The sequence below is a fragment of the Amblyomma maculatum genome, unplaced genomic scaffold (genome assembly GCF_055883805.1).
Source record: "Amblyomma maculatum isolate TAMU_Amacu unplaced genomic scaffold, ASM5588380v1 scaffold_13, whole genome shotgun sequence".
Taxonomy (NCBI): Eukaryota; Metazoa; Arthropoda; class Arachnida; order Ixodida; family Ixodidae; genus Amblyomma; species Amblyomma maculatum.
In genome coordinates this window covers 27,649,366-27,662,332 of record NW_028146738.1, presented here as the reverse complement: position 1 = coordinate 27,662,332, position 12,967 = coordinate 27,649,366, and the positions used below count along the sequence as shown (strand labels likewise).

The window sequence follows — 12,967 nt, the reverse complement described above, 5'->3', positions numbered from 1 at the left end:
AACGGTAGCACAAATCAGCGTGAATGACAGAAATTGCAGCCCCTGTATCAATCAAAGCTTCAACCGGTACACCTTCAGCGATAACACCAATAACGTTATACGGGCGATCAGGAGGACTTTTAGTAAGTTCGCAGCGTGCAGTTTGACCTCCGGAAACTGCAACACTTAGTTTTCCGGATGGCGGACAGGGAGGCCGGTTGCGGGGCGGAGAGGGGAAACTGAGCGACGGTATGGGGATGTGGACCGGCGTCGGGATACATGGTTCCCACGAGGCTCAGAGGAAGATACTGGAGGTGGGGAGGATCGTCGAGGTGGGCTTGGAATAGACCGGCGTTGATAATATAAGGTTGAAGGCATGTCGCATTCGAAGGTGTCGTAACCACGGCGCTCGTTCTGAAGGCGGCGACGACAGAAACGGGATATATGTCCTCTAATACCACAGTAATAGCAGACTGGTCGGGGGGAACGCCAAGGTGCGTAATTGGGTTGTGTCGGTTGAGCCATCGCCATTGCATTGATGTGATTGTATGTTGGTGCCGGTCGGGGCGGGGGATCCAAAGAAGGGGGGGATGCAGCGACGTGCGCGTAGGTCGGCGCTGGGCGGATTGCAGAAGGTTCGGAAGTCATAGGGCGGCTGATGGTAGCTAACTCTTCTTTAATCATGTTGCGGAGAACGGCGTCATTAGGAGGTGCGGAAGAATGATCGCACCCATGTCGACAGAAAGGATTGAGGGCTTGAAGCTCCTCGCGGATAATGGCTCGAATCATTGCCCGCAGATCAAGGTCAGCAGAGGTCGGACCAGTTGCGAAGCCGGGCTGTAGTCGAGAGGACTGTAGCTGATCGAGGCGTTGACAGGTCGTAATAATTGCATCAACACTTGAAGGATTTTGGGCAACTAAGGTGTGATATGCCATAGCATTGATCCCTTTTAAGACGTGGTGAACACGTTCAGGTTCCGTCATGGTGGGACTAATGCGCCGACAAAGTGCAAGAACAGCCTCTATGTAAGACGCATATGATTCGTCGGGACCTTGAAGGCGGGAAGCGAGCTTGTTTCTCGCGATCTCAGTCCGAACTGCCGGGTCGGCGAAGTATTGTCGGAATTGCTGTTTGAAAGTGGTCCAGTTAGTAGTGTGGGGTTCGCGATTAATGAACCAGTTTCTGGCGACCTCAATTAGATAGAACGAAACGTTGAGGAATTTCAAAGCATCGTCCCACCGGTTATAGGCACTGCAGCGCTCATATGTGTCGAGCCAGTCGTCCACGTCTTCGTCACGACGACCAGCGAACAGCGGTGGGTCGCGTTGACGTGTGGGCAGAGTCGGAGGCGTCGGTGCAGCTGAGGTAGAGGGTCCGGCCGGGTCGGGATTGCTCTCGGTGGACATGATTATGGTGGTAGTTGCCAAACGACGACCGGAACGTAGCTCCAGGGAGAGGCAGCAAGGGGATCGAATTCGACCTCCACCACTTGTGAAAGAAGGCTAGGTTAGACGGCAAGGTCGTGACGCCAAGGCCAGCGATGCCTTCTCTAGCGTTTTAATCCGATGACAAAACCCAGGCGCGTGCCGGAGCCGGCGCCGCGGGACGATGATGATGGTATGTACAAATGAAAGAGGAAGATCATGGCATGTACAAATTAAAGAACATCCACGGAAGGCTCACAATATATATATATATATATATATATATATATATATATATATATATATATATATATATATATTTATAAATATATATATATATATATATATATGTATATGAAGGAAAGAAACCGACAGTCGGCAATATTCCGAGGTCGTGGGTTCGGTCCCCACCATCTGCACGTTGTTTTACCTTCTCCTTTGTGTTCATCTTTCCCCTAAACCGATTACATTACTAATTTATGCGATTACTGAAGTAAATATAAAAAATAAAAGACAAAGTACACTCCCCAATGCTTTGCTTGGCCTCGCCGACTGTCGGCTTCTTTCCTTCATGTATTATAACGAGTAGCCTCATTTCTCATTCATTTATCTGACTATATATATATATATATATATATATATATATATATATATATATTGTGAGGCAGAAGGACGCACAAGCAGATTAACCTTTCCATTTGAGATTGGCCGACGCATCAGCTACCGACTAGCCACAGGTATAATGCCTAGAAATATACTAGGCACTATACCACTGCTCATCAACACTTCGTCTGCTTCCTACGACACGATTACCGATGATGATTACGCTCAGATGAAGATAAAGTTACTCCCAGTGCTTACAACCTTCGCCCTCCCGAACGAACTCGACCATCCGCTTCGCAAATTATATCTCAAGGTCGCCGGTTGAAGTGTTTCAAACGCGGCACGTGCACAATCTCAGCGCCGCGAAACCGACGATAGCGAAAAGGCGATGCAGGTGTGATGTGATAGTTTACCCGGGAAGTTTGTTCTAGAACTGTGCACGGGCCAATGAAACGGTTCAGAAACTTTTCACACAGGCCGGGGATGCGAGTAGGTGTCCAGGGTAACACTTTGTCTCCAGGGCGGAAAGACACTGAGCGATGGGTCGTATCATACGTGCTTTTGCTGGAAGCTTGAGTGGCTTCCGTTTGAAGGCGGCCATGATGACTGCAGTGTGCGATACGAAACACGAACTGTTCGTTGGAAGGCGCGGAAGAAGGAGTGGAAGCTGAGAAGAAGGATGCTTCGAGGGTGAAGGCAGGGTGGCGGCCATAAACAAGAAAAAACGGAGAGTAGGTGGTGGTTCGTTGAAAGGCAGTGTTGTAGGCGAAGATGACAAAGGGGAGTAAAGAGTCAAAGTTATTGCGCTGAGGGTGAATGTAGGTGGATAGCATATCAGAAAGCGTGCGATGAAAGCTTTCTGTGAGGCAACTAGTCTGAGGGTGGTAAGATGTAGTTTTGTGCACCACGCCTGAAGCATGAACCACTTCTGCGAGGACAGTGGAGAGGAACGACTTGAAACAATCTCAAAGAAGGAGGCGAGGGGAGCCGTGGCGAAGACGTAGGGTGTGGAGGAAGAAGTTGGCGATTTCGGAAACGGAGCCGGAAGGAGTTGCTCCGCTTTCAGGGTATCTGGTAAGGTGGTCAACAGCAGTAACGACCCAGCGGTTGCCAGGTTGCAAGGGAAGGGGTCCATACAAGTCGATTCCGACGACTTCGAAAGGCTTGAAAGGGCATGGAAGAGGTTGCTAGAAACCGACAGGAGGCGACGTAGACCGCTTGCGTCATTGACAAGGGATGCAAGACTCTACATATTTCAATACTCAGGTTGAAAGGCCAGGCCAGAAGACACGACTTTTAATGCGGTCGTAGGTACTGTGGTACCCAAGGTGACCTGCGGCGGGGGCGTCGTGAAAGCCTTGTAGAATTTGAGGACGCAGGGAAGAAAGAATTACGGGAACCTAGGTGTGGCCCAGTGGGCCGTAGTTGTGTCAAAATAATTTGCCATCCTGTAGCTTGAAATTGTTTAGCCCACGACGGAGACGGGCATTTGCAGATCTGATAACACCGGTGAGACTATCAATCAGCTTTTGACAGTAAGGGTTAGCACTCTGGTGGTGAGCAAGATTGCAGTCTATATCTGTGGCGGGGGAGCAATGAGGCGGCGCTCAAAAACTGGATAACTGTAGGTTTTAAATGGCGTGATTTCGTTGGGAAAGGAGAGGAATGCGAGGACATGTGTTGCGACGGCGAAGCAATAGAGCAACGAGAAAGAGCGTCGGCGTCCTTGTGTTTCTTGCCCGATTTGTAAGTGACCGTGAAGTCGTACCTCTTGAAGGCGGAGGATCCACCGCCCGAGACGATCGGACAAATGTTTCAGAGGATACTCAGCATTGGGCGTGGTGGTCAGTGACGACCGTGAAGTGACGGCCGTACAGGTAAGGACGAAATTTCCAATATATATACGGTTTTTGCGGCCGACGTCGCATGTGGGCAGCCTCGAGAGAGGCGAAAAGAATCCGGAGACACGAGTCTCGCGTTCGCCTTTCCCCTTCCTGTTCCCCACGAAAGTTTTACTGGGCGCCGCTTCGTTTAAAAACCTCCGCTTGACGACCTGAACCTTGCTAATGCAAATAAAAAGTAGAAAAGTTTACAAATAGCAGGTTAGCATGCAGACGTGGCATATCTTTTAGCTGGAGCTCACTACGTATTTGCTCCCGCGCTGCAATGGTCTGCGTGTAAGTATGGACATTATGGTACGTCCTATGTCTCTCAGTTAAAGAAAACAATCAATTTGTACAAAAAGGCGGCTCTAGCAAAGTTGAAAGTTACTTTTGGATATTACATGCCGAGACCATTCTGACAGCAAATTAAAAATTGCTATGCTCATATGGGGAGTAATAATTTGCTCAATGTCAAAACGTTTTTCGCCTTCAAATTCAGCAACCCTGTGTACTCCGGAAAGGTTAGTGGTTTACTTTTGACCAAAGTAAAAAAGAGCAATTTCGCGAATGAGAAAGAAAATCACATTTATTAGCAACAAGAAGGTACAAAAAAGTGGCGAAATGAAAAAAAAAAAAAAGAAAACACCCAAAAGGAGGCTGAACGCTAGGATATCCGAAATATGGTAGCGCGAAGGAAGAACAACGGAATTGAGATTCAGTTTGAGAGTGCTCTTATACTTGCGTGCCGATAAAGTAAAATGAGACGGATGAATACGGCGGAGAGAGTTGCATATGCTCTCTTACTACAGTACGGCAGCTTTTCAACTGCGCCCGCGCAGAACCTCCGAACTGCCTTCCCCAGTAGCGTACCCCGGTAATCAGAGAAAAAAAGGAAGTGAAGAAATATGCGTTAATGAGTGGTAGCCGTCGTGTACGCTTCCTCCATGTACGCCGGGCGCCACTCAGACTTCATCTACCCAATCCGGCTGTTAGGGATGGGAAAAAAAATTTGCAAAAATAAAAACGCCCAGAGACAGCAAGCAGGAAAAGGACGGCTTGCTTGGCCGTGACGTAGATTTTACGTCGTCGTTGTTGCCACATGTCTTGACGCGACCGACGTGGATACACTGAGTCTCTTAAACCGCTGTAGACTGAAAAAGTGACATATGCCTCTCGTACTCCGCCACCCGTGTTAATGCGGGAATGTGGGAGGAGTTCTGCCGACTGGCGCACAGCCACGCAATAGGGTAACGGGTTCCCATTCCTCTTGTAACTAAGGCTTTACAAGCACTCTACAATCAGCCTCATTACGATACCAAAAACTGCTGCTATAAGAATCTTTCGACACGCTTCAACAGAGCACCGCACCTGCGATTTCTTATTTGTGTGGTCACTCCCGAATGCACAAAGTGTAAGGGCTGTAACCTTCTGAGCCGCACTGTTACTGCTTCTGCAAGACAGAAGCTTACTTCGTATTTGGGATAGCATATACACCGGCGCATTACCAGTTGTATGCCCAGCCGGCGTCCAAGGGCCGAGTAAGCGCAAGTAGTTCTTTAAAAGCCCACTGAAGTTCTTTCCCCTGTGGCCGGCGGTGACGATTCACTTTTATTATTTCCTACTTTTCTTGCATCACTATACCACAATGCGATGCCACTATACGATTTCTGCCACCTTCGTAGAGTTTCCCCTGATAACACACAAGCGAGCAGGCGACTGCGTCACGTGGGGCTAGCTTCATCCTCATCATCCTCAGCCTCACTATACCAACTGCAGGGCGAAGGCCTCTCCCATATGTCTACACTTAACCCGGTTCTGTGCTAGCTGAATACACTTGACCCCTGCGAACTTCTTCACCTCATCCGCCCACGTAACTTTCTGCCGCCCTCTGCTACGCGTTCCATCCCTTGGAATCCAGTTTGTTACCCTAAGCGACCATCGGTTCTCCTCTCTTCGCACTACATGTCCTGCCCAAGTACATTTCTTCCTCTTAATTTGCGCTAGAATGTCGGTAACTTGAGTTATTTCTCTGACCCACTGTGCACGCTTCCTATCTGTTAATGTTATAGCCCTACCGTTTTTCGTTCCATAGCCCTCTGAGTTGTCCTGAACTTAAGTAAGACCCTCTTGGTTAGCCTCCACGTTTCAGCCCCATAGGTGAGTACAAGTAAGATGCAACTGTTGTGTACTTTCCTCTTGAGTGATACCGGTAAGCTGCTAGTCATAATCTGCGAGTGCTTGCTAGATGTGCTCCATCCCAATCTTATTCTTCTTGTTATTTCATGTTCATGGTCCGGGTCTGCGGTTACTACCTATCCTAAGTAGACATATTCGCCTACTACTTCCATTACTTCGCTACCTAATGTAAACTGCTGTTCCTTTCCGAGGCTGCTGAACATTACCTTAGTCTTCTGCATATTGATTTTCAAGCCTACCTTCCTACGTTTCCTGTCTAAGTCATCAATCATTATTTGCTGTTCATTCCCCGAGTTGCTTAGCAAGGCAATGTCATCAGCAAATCGCAGATTGCTGAGGTACTCTCCATCTACCCTTATCCCTAACTGCTCCCATTCCAAGTCACTAGATACTTCCTATAAGCAAGCTGTGAATAGTACTGGGGAGATTGTGTCTCCTTGCCTAACTCCTTACTTTATGGGAATTTTGTTACTTATTTTATGCAGAACTATGGTTGCTGTGCAGCCACTATATATATCTTCCAAAACTTTCACGTACGGCTCGTCTACCCCCTGATTTCGCAATGCCTGCATCACCGCCGAGGTTTCAACTGAGTCAAATGCGTTTTCGTAATCAATGAATGCTATGTATAAGGGCTGGTTATATTCTGAGCATTTTTCTATCACCTGGTTGATGGTATGGATATGATCGATAGTAGAGTACCGGGGCAAGCTTACCGCTATTAAAGAGACACTTACGAGCGTTTAGGCAGACACGACTGCGCTTAAGACATCGCAAAACTTTCTACGTATGAATTTAATAGGCTTGCGGTGCAACTGTCATACATCTGCGAACAGCCGCAACGTCCAAAAGGATACGAATGCAACGGTCGCAATAGAAAGAGCGGGTGCTGCTGCCGCGGAGTTTTAGTTCGTACGTGGGAGCTTTACGTACGTGAAGCGCCTACGTGTGACCAGTGCGCATGCGCAGAACGTGAAGAGTCTGCGGGAGTTTCACGGGCGTACGTGAGATTCGGATTTTCACGTTGGCGTCTTCACGTTGCTGGCGTACGTAGAGTTGACAACATGGCGACGCCCTGCCCGCTCGCTTCACAGCAATAACAACTTCGCCGCTAATTCCTCGGCGTGATATCGTGTTCTAAACTGTTGTATTCGCTTTCAGCTTATCCAATCTTACCCTCGCGTAAAGTTTCAAGTGACAAATAGCCTTTTCTTTTTAGATAGAAGGACGATTTTTCAGCTGTTAAGCCTGACGCAGAAGCGTTTGTCGTCGTCATAGCAACGATATCGTGAGATCACGCCAGACCAGAGTTGAGCGAGAAGTGGCTAGAGTGCCAGATGCAAGCCGGCAGCCAACCAGAGCCAATCCTTTGTAGTGGGTTGTGAAGTTGTGAAGCTATAAGCATGAGTTCTGTTAGTTCTGTTGCCCAGCGAATTCTCTTTTCCAAAAGCGACGATCTGGACATGCTTCGCGACGTGAGAGAGTGTAATCCATTCGAAGACTGCATGCGACACGCAGTGCGGTGGACGCATATACGTGTGCGCCTGTCAGAGGCAAAAAACAAAGCCTTCACTGCCCGCACTGTGCGGGAGCGGACAGATCTACTGCTCTCGCAGCATGCCGAGAAAGATAGAAGAAGCCTTCGCAAGTGAGTCAGTTTGTCATTTCACTTCAATGCGCAGCACGATATGTGGAAAGGAAACGCCAGTACAACAGCTTGTTTTCATTGGCACCTCTTAGGTCCGGAACCGAGGAGGATTACTCGGAGCAGGACCAGCTGCTTGAAGAAATTTTGACTATAGCCAAAGAGAACGGCTACAAAATTAAACAATTAAAAAAAGTTCACGCAAAAACTAGCGGCCGAAGAGCATCCGCTGGTACGAAAAGTTCAGCGCCGGCAGCAAGGGATTCCGCAGCGGAGGCGTACGCTCGGGCAAGGCTTGACAGTTCTGCCGGCTTAGACACAGAATGTTAGTATATGTCATCGCATTTTTGTGGCATTGAATTTTATTTCGAAGCCTTGGATTTCAACACACCTTAATTGGGATTCATGTTTTCAATGGTACAACTTCAGGTACTAGCAGCCCCACAGCGAGCCAGTTGTTTGAAGATATTATGAACTGCACCGAAGACGACTCCGTCCCGGAGGAACTTCCGCCACTGCCTGAGCTCGACGCAGACAGTGGTGGTTCCTTTGAACCCAGCCCGGCGCCTTCACTGGCAAGCACTAGCCGCCCATCAACGCCTGCGTCACGGCAGGCAGTGGAGGACGACGTGGACATGCCGCCTCCAGCTAGGAGCGAGCCCATACGCAGCACAGGTAAGTCACTTTCCCAATTAGACAGCTGCAATTTTTCAGTCAGTCCTATTTCACGGCTGTTTTCTGCTTCCATTAAGAGGATGTTGAGAGCAGCCATTTTTTCAAAGGCAAACAAAAGGACCTTCTAAATTGGTCTAGCAACAGGAGAAATTACGAGAGAATAATCATTAAGCACTGTGACGAATACATTTTTGGCAATCGACGATCAAGAGTAGAAGGTCTGAGTTATGAGTGCAATTCCATCGCTCTGTTGGCACGTAAGAGTGCATCTTATTTTTGTCCACATTCATAACCCCAATTCTGCTGAATATTGTGGTTAAGCATAGAATGTTCCTGATGACATGTAAAATCATAACTCAGCAATATTCCGCATTATGCTTACCTCTATATAAGCAAAAGTGGATGCAAAAAGCGGTTTTATGATTGTATGTGGCACTGGAAGCAGTGTAGTCTTTTTTTTTTTTCAATGCATCAATGGGAACTAGGCAAGAGCATTTGACGCGTTTAGCTGGAAGAAATTAAAATTACCTGAATTAAAGTAATTTTAATTTATTTCAGCTAAACGTGTCAAGTGCTCTTGCCAGTTCCCATTGATGCATTGAAAAAAAAAGACCACACTGCTTCCAGTGCCACGCACAATCATAATAAACCGCTGTTTGCATCCACTTTTGCTTATAGAGAAGTGTGGTTGCTTTTATGCATTGTTACTGAGGCTGCAGTTTTGGACGCATTGTTGTACCCTACAGGAAAAAGAACTCAAGCTGCAAGGCAGGAGCAGGCGGACTACGAGTTCCTGCAAAAAAGAATGAGGCAAGAAGAATATATGAAAGAAAAAGACTTCCTTATTGAATCAAGACGCATTGCCATGGAAGAACAGCCTCTTGCCTGGGAGAAGGAGAGAACCTTGAAGGAATTGCATCTTAGGGAAAAAGAACTCAAGCAGAAGGCTGAAGCCAAAGCAGAAGAGAGGCGGTTCCATGCTCAAGATCGTGCTGAGGTAAGGCGTGAGAAGGCAGAAGAGCGCCGTATGTATGCAACGCAACAGCAAACTTTTCTCAGTCATGGAAAACCTCCTGAACAAAATGACTAACATGGAAAACATGTTGAAAATGAATAAATAAAAGGGCTGTTGAAGTTCCCACTGCAGCTGTAGCAGAGGTGAAAAAGGAATACGAGCATTCATTCCACCTTAGGATTCAGTTTATTGTACCAACTATGTGTAGCAGGGCATGACTGTCAGCCACACCATAACCATGTAGAGAAAAAAGTATTGGAACCAAGGAGAGGTTTGAAGCTAGGTTTTCCAGACAATTTGAATTCAATTACAAGCTTAACAATTAAAACATGCCTGTACAGATATCCAACCAATCACATGTAGAAAGGCAATGAACGAATCTTAACAATGGCAGTGCGCAAGTGCACATAGCTGTTGTACAAGGTATAGCTGAGTCACATTTAACAGAAATGAGTACACTCTTTAGACTGCTTTACAATGGTGTGGAAGAACCTTTAGCATGTGCGACGACAGTTCAAATACTCATGCAAAGAAGGTGGGCTCAAAGCAAAATATTCTGACTCCTGGCTGCCATACAAGCATGTATGGCAGTTGGCAAGAATTGTCCCTGTCTTGTACATTTGTGCAACTTGTTGTCGAAGCAGTTTCTGATTTTTTTTGAAGTCCAAAAATGCGAATTCTGCCACCACTTTTCCGAAGCCCCATTCCACAGCCTGTCGCACACGGCTCATGCCGCTGTTGAACGCTAGCTGTGCAGGTGTCGGAGAGTTTCCACCGTATGGTTTCATCAGAAGCGGCTTCAGCGGGTATGCTGGGTCGCCATAGATGACATAATTGTGTCCTCCTACCAGCCCCTCCAGTTTGTCATACAATTTGCTGTCCTGAAGGTTCCCTGCACACACAATTGAAATATCGAACAATCATCAATCACTGAACATAATTTCACTGAGCCAGAGTAACAGCTAAATCCATTCAATATTTTCTCAAGATTACCTAATCTCAGCTTCTGAAGAGCCACTGTGATAGATATGGCACATGAGCGGCCAAGGCTGTCAAGGCTGTGGTGTACAAAACGCAGATAGTATATGCCTGTTAGAGGTAGTGAAGGGCTAAACAATTTCAATTTCATTTATAATGTATCCTTTTAAGAATCTAAGGATGCAAGAAGAAGCTACAGTTGCATTTTCCTAAAAGCAAGCTATAGGATAAAAGGAAAGGAATGTGTGCAAATGAAAATAGCAGAGCTCAAGTTAGTGTGACGAGGTGAATAAAAGGCAGCATAATGCTGCATGTCCCTTTTCCTTGTCTGTTGTACATGCTGCACCAGCAGGAATGCTCCTGCATTGACCATTAACCTTGATGCTAAAGCAGAATAGTGTGAACTGTTCCTTTCGTGCTCTTGACAGACGAACTAACCTGCATCATGTCGTCTTCCAGGGTATGCCCCATCCAACTGGCACACAATACCATTGGGGCACATAAGTGATTGATATTTCACACAGTGTACACTCTTGTTCCCCGAAAAATATGCCTGCTGGTTTCTTTTAGGCCGACATATAGGCCGAGCCGTCCCGTCAATAAAGGCCCAGCAATTGGGCAGTGGGGCACCTTTGTTTTTTACGGCCTGAAAATAGAAAACATAGCATAAGAAGCAGCAAAAACAGCTGTCCAATGAAGGGAATGCTCCATAAGTCCTTAGCCAAGTTATAACTGCATGTATTGCACCATTCTTGAGATAACATACTTTTAACGGAATAACTACATGTCAAGTAATTTTCACAGGAGAGTTCTAGATATCGCTTCTATATCTCTTTAGCACGGTCATACAATTTTGATCAGAAGTTAGTGCTCAGGCAAGTTTGCAGAAGCATCATTTGCAATAAGGGAGTTAAAAGGTTTGTGGGTGGGTGCTCACTTGCATGTACTGGGCTTATGCAGGAATGTATTTAGGTACCATTTCATTTCATCCTGCGCGATTCACATTAGAGTCCTACACATGAATGATTGCTGCACAGGTTACGGAACGAAGGGGGGAGTAAGCTAATTGACAGCCTGAACTTAATTTGTATTGAACACATGACAGCCTGAACTTCATTTGTATTGAACACATGCTGCCTTGGCGCTGGAATGCTTAGTTCGTCTGATTAGAACCTCAACAAAAATTTCTCCGGCTTTATTCTATCACCAGAAATGAACACTGTCAGAGAGGCAACAAAAATATTTTAATGTTTTTTTTTTCGAATGTGCGTGTGTAATTTCACTGCCTCCTGTTTGCAGTTCTCGGGGCAGTTTTCGGGGAGGGGGGGGGGGAGGGAATGAAGCCAAATTTTTTGTGTCAAATAAGTGCTGCTTCGATTCCGTGATTTTTATCGTGTTAAGTTTCGTGGGAAACGATCTTTATCTTATCTGTACGTGTAGTACTGTCCGAGCAAAAACATGACTTACGTCTGCGAGTTCCCTGAGGCAGGAAGGAGCCAGCCACTGATGATTATTGCAGTCACTCAGCAAATGTGAAAACGTCGTGGTAATGTGGCTGATTACTTGTGACGCGACGGAGGACATAACAGATGTGTGCAGCCAAAATAGTTCCTGCAAGTCACACCACCTGTTCGGGTATGCAAGGCGTCGGAGCAGAAGGCACATTGCATCGCGACTTGGCACGGTCACTTTCTGTAAGCTTACAAACTGATCTGGCAGGCGCAAAGCTCTGAATAGATCATGCAGATCTTCTTTGCGGAATCTAAACTTCTGTCTGAACACAGTACTGTCAATGCTATCAATATCGAGCAGTCCGAAGCGGGAACGATACTTGACGAGTTCGTGTTCCCTCCGGCGCCTCAAATCATACTCGATGTCATCGAGTGTATAGTCTGCTTTCAGAAGCCATCGGTCCCTTCTCGTCAACAACAGGTCGTTAATTTCATCCCATGTCAATCGCGACACGACCTGATGATTGCACAAAATACTCGAAGGCATAGCGCGAACAGCTAATTGTTCACTGTAGAACGACGTTGAGAACAGCAATTTCCAATTCGACCGACTCTTGGCTACGGCCGCAGCGTGGCTCGGCTGAAGGCAGCTCGACTAAACAAAATTAGTTTTTTTCATCTGCACTAGATGGCGCGGCATAACATGTACGCGCAGTTTTTCGAGGCTTGTATGAAAGGTCCATACATTTTCCTTCACGTACGCCACGTACGTGAAACTAAAAGTAGTCCTAGCGAAATGCGCGCAGCGCACGTAGACTTCTCACGTTCGCGTACGTAACTCTGTACGCACGTGAAACTAAAACTGTCTAATAGCTTGGTACGTTGTGTTGTCTGTTTCGCTCGCGTTAGGCTAGCCAGGCCTCTAAACGCGCTGTGGAGCAGTCCACTGCTCGCTGCTCCAGACTACAAAATAAATACAATGTAAACAAACTACAGAATAAAGGAAGTCACTAGAGACGTAAGGTGCGCACTGCCGCGTTCTGTTGGGTGGTAGAAAGCGCGTGGTATTCTAAGGACATGCAATGTTAGAAATATGCGCGAGATGACCAATATTTTT

At 46.7% G+C, this 12,967-nt stretch overlaps 1 protein-coding gene across 1 annotated transcript; it reads right to left on the bottom strand.

Moving 5' to 3' along the window:
* Window positions 1-9,683: 9,683 nt before the first annotated feature.
* Window positions 9,684-12,468, bottom strand: LOC146172446 (uncharacterized). Its single transcript, XM_084585819.1, has 3 exons — window positions 11,867-12,468; window positions 10,838-11,045; window positions 9,684-10,313 (listed from the first exon to the last, which is right to left on the bottom strand). The coding sequence occupies exons 1-3, from the start codon at window positions 12,395-12,397 to the stop codon at window positions 9,916-9,918; spliced, it is 1,137 nt and encodes a 378-aa protein (XP_084441945.1). The 5' UTR covers window positions 12,398-12,468; the 3' UTR covers window positions 9,684-9,915.
* Between the last annotated feature and the right edge of the window lie 499 nt (window positions 12,469-12,967).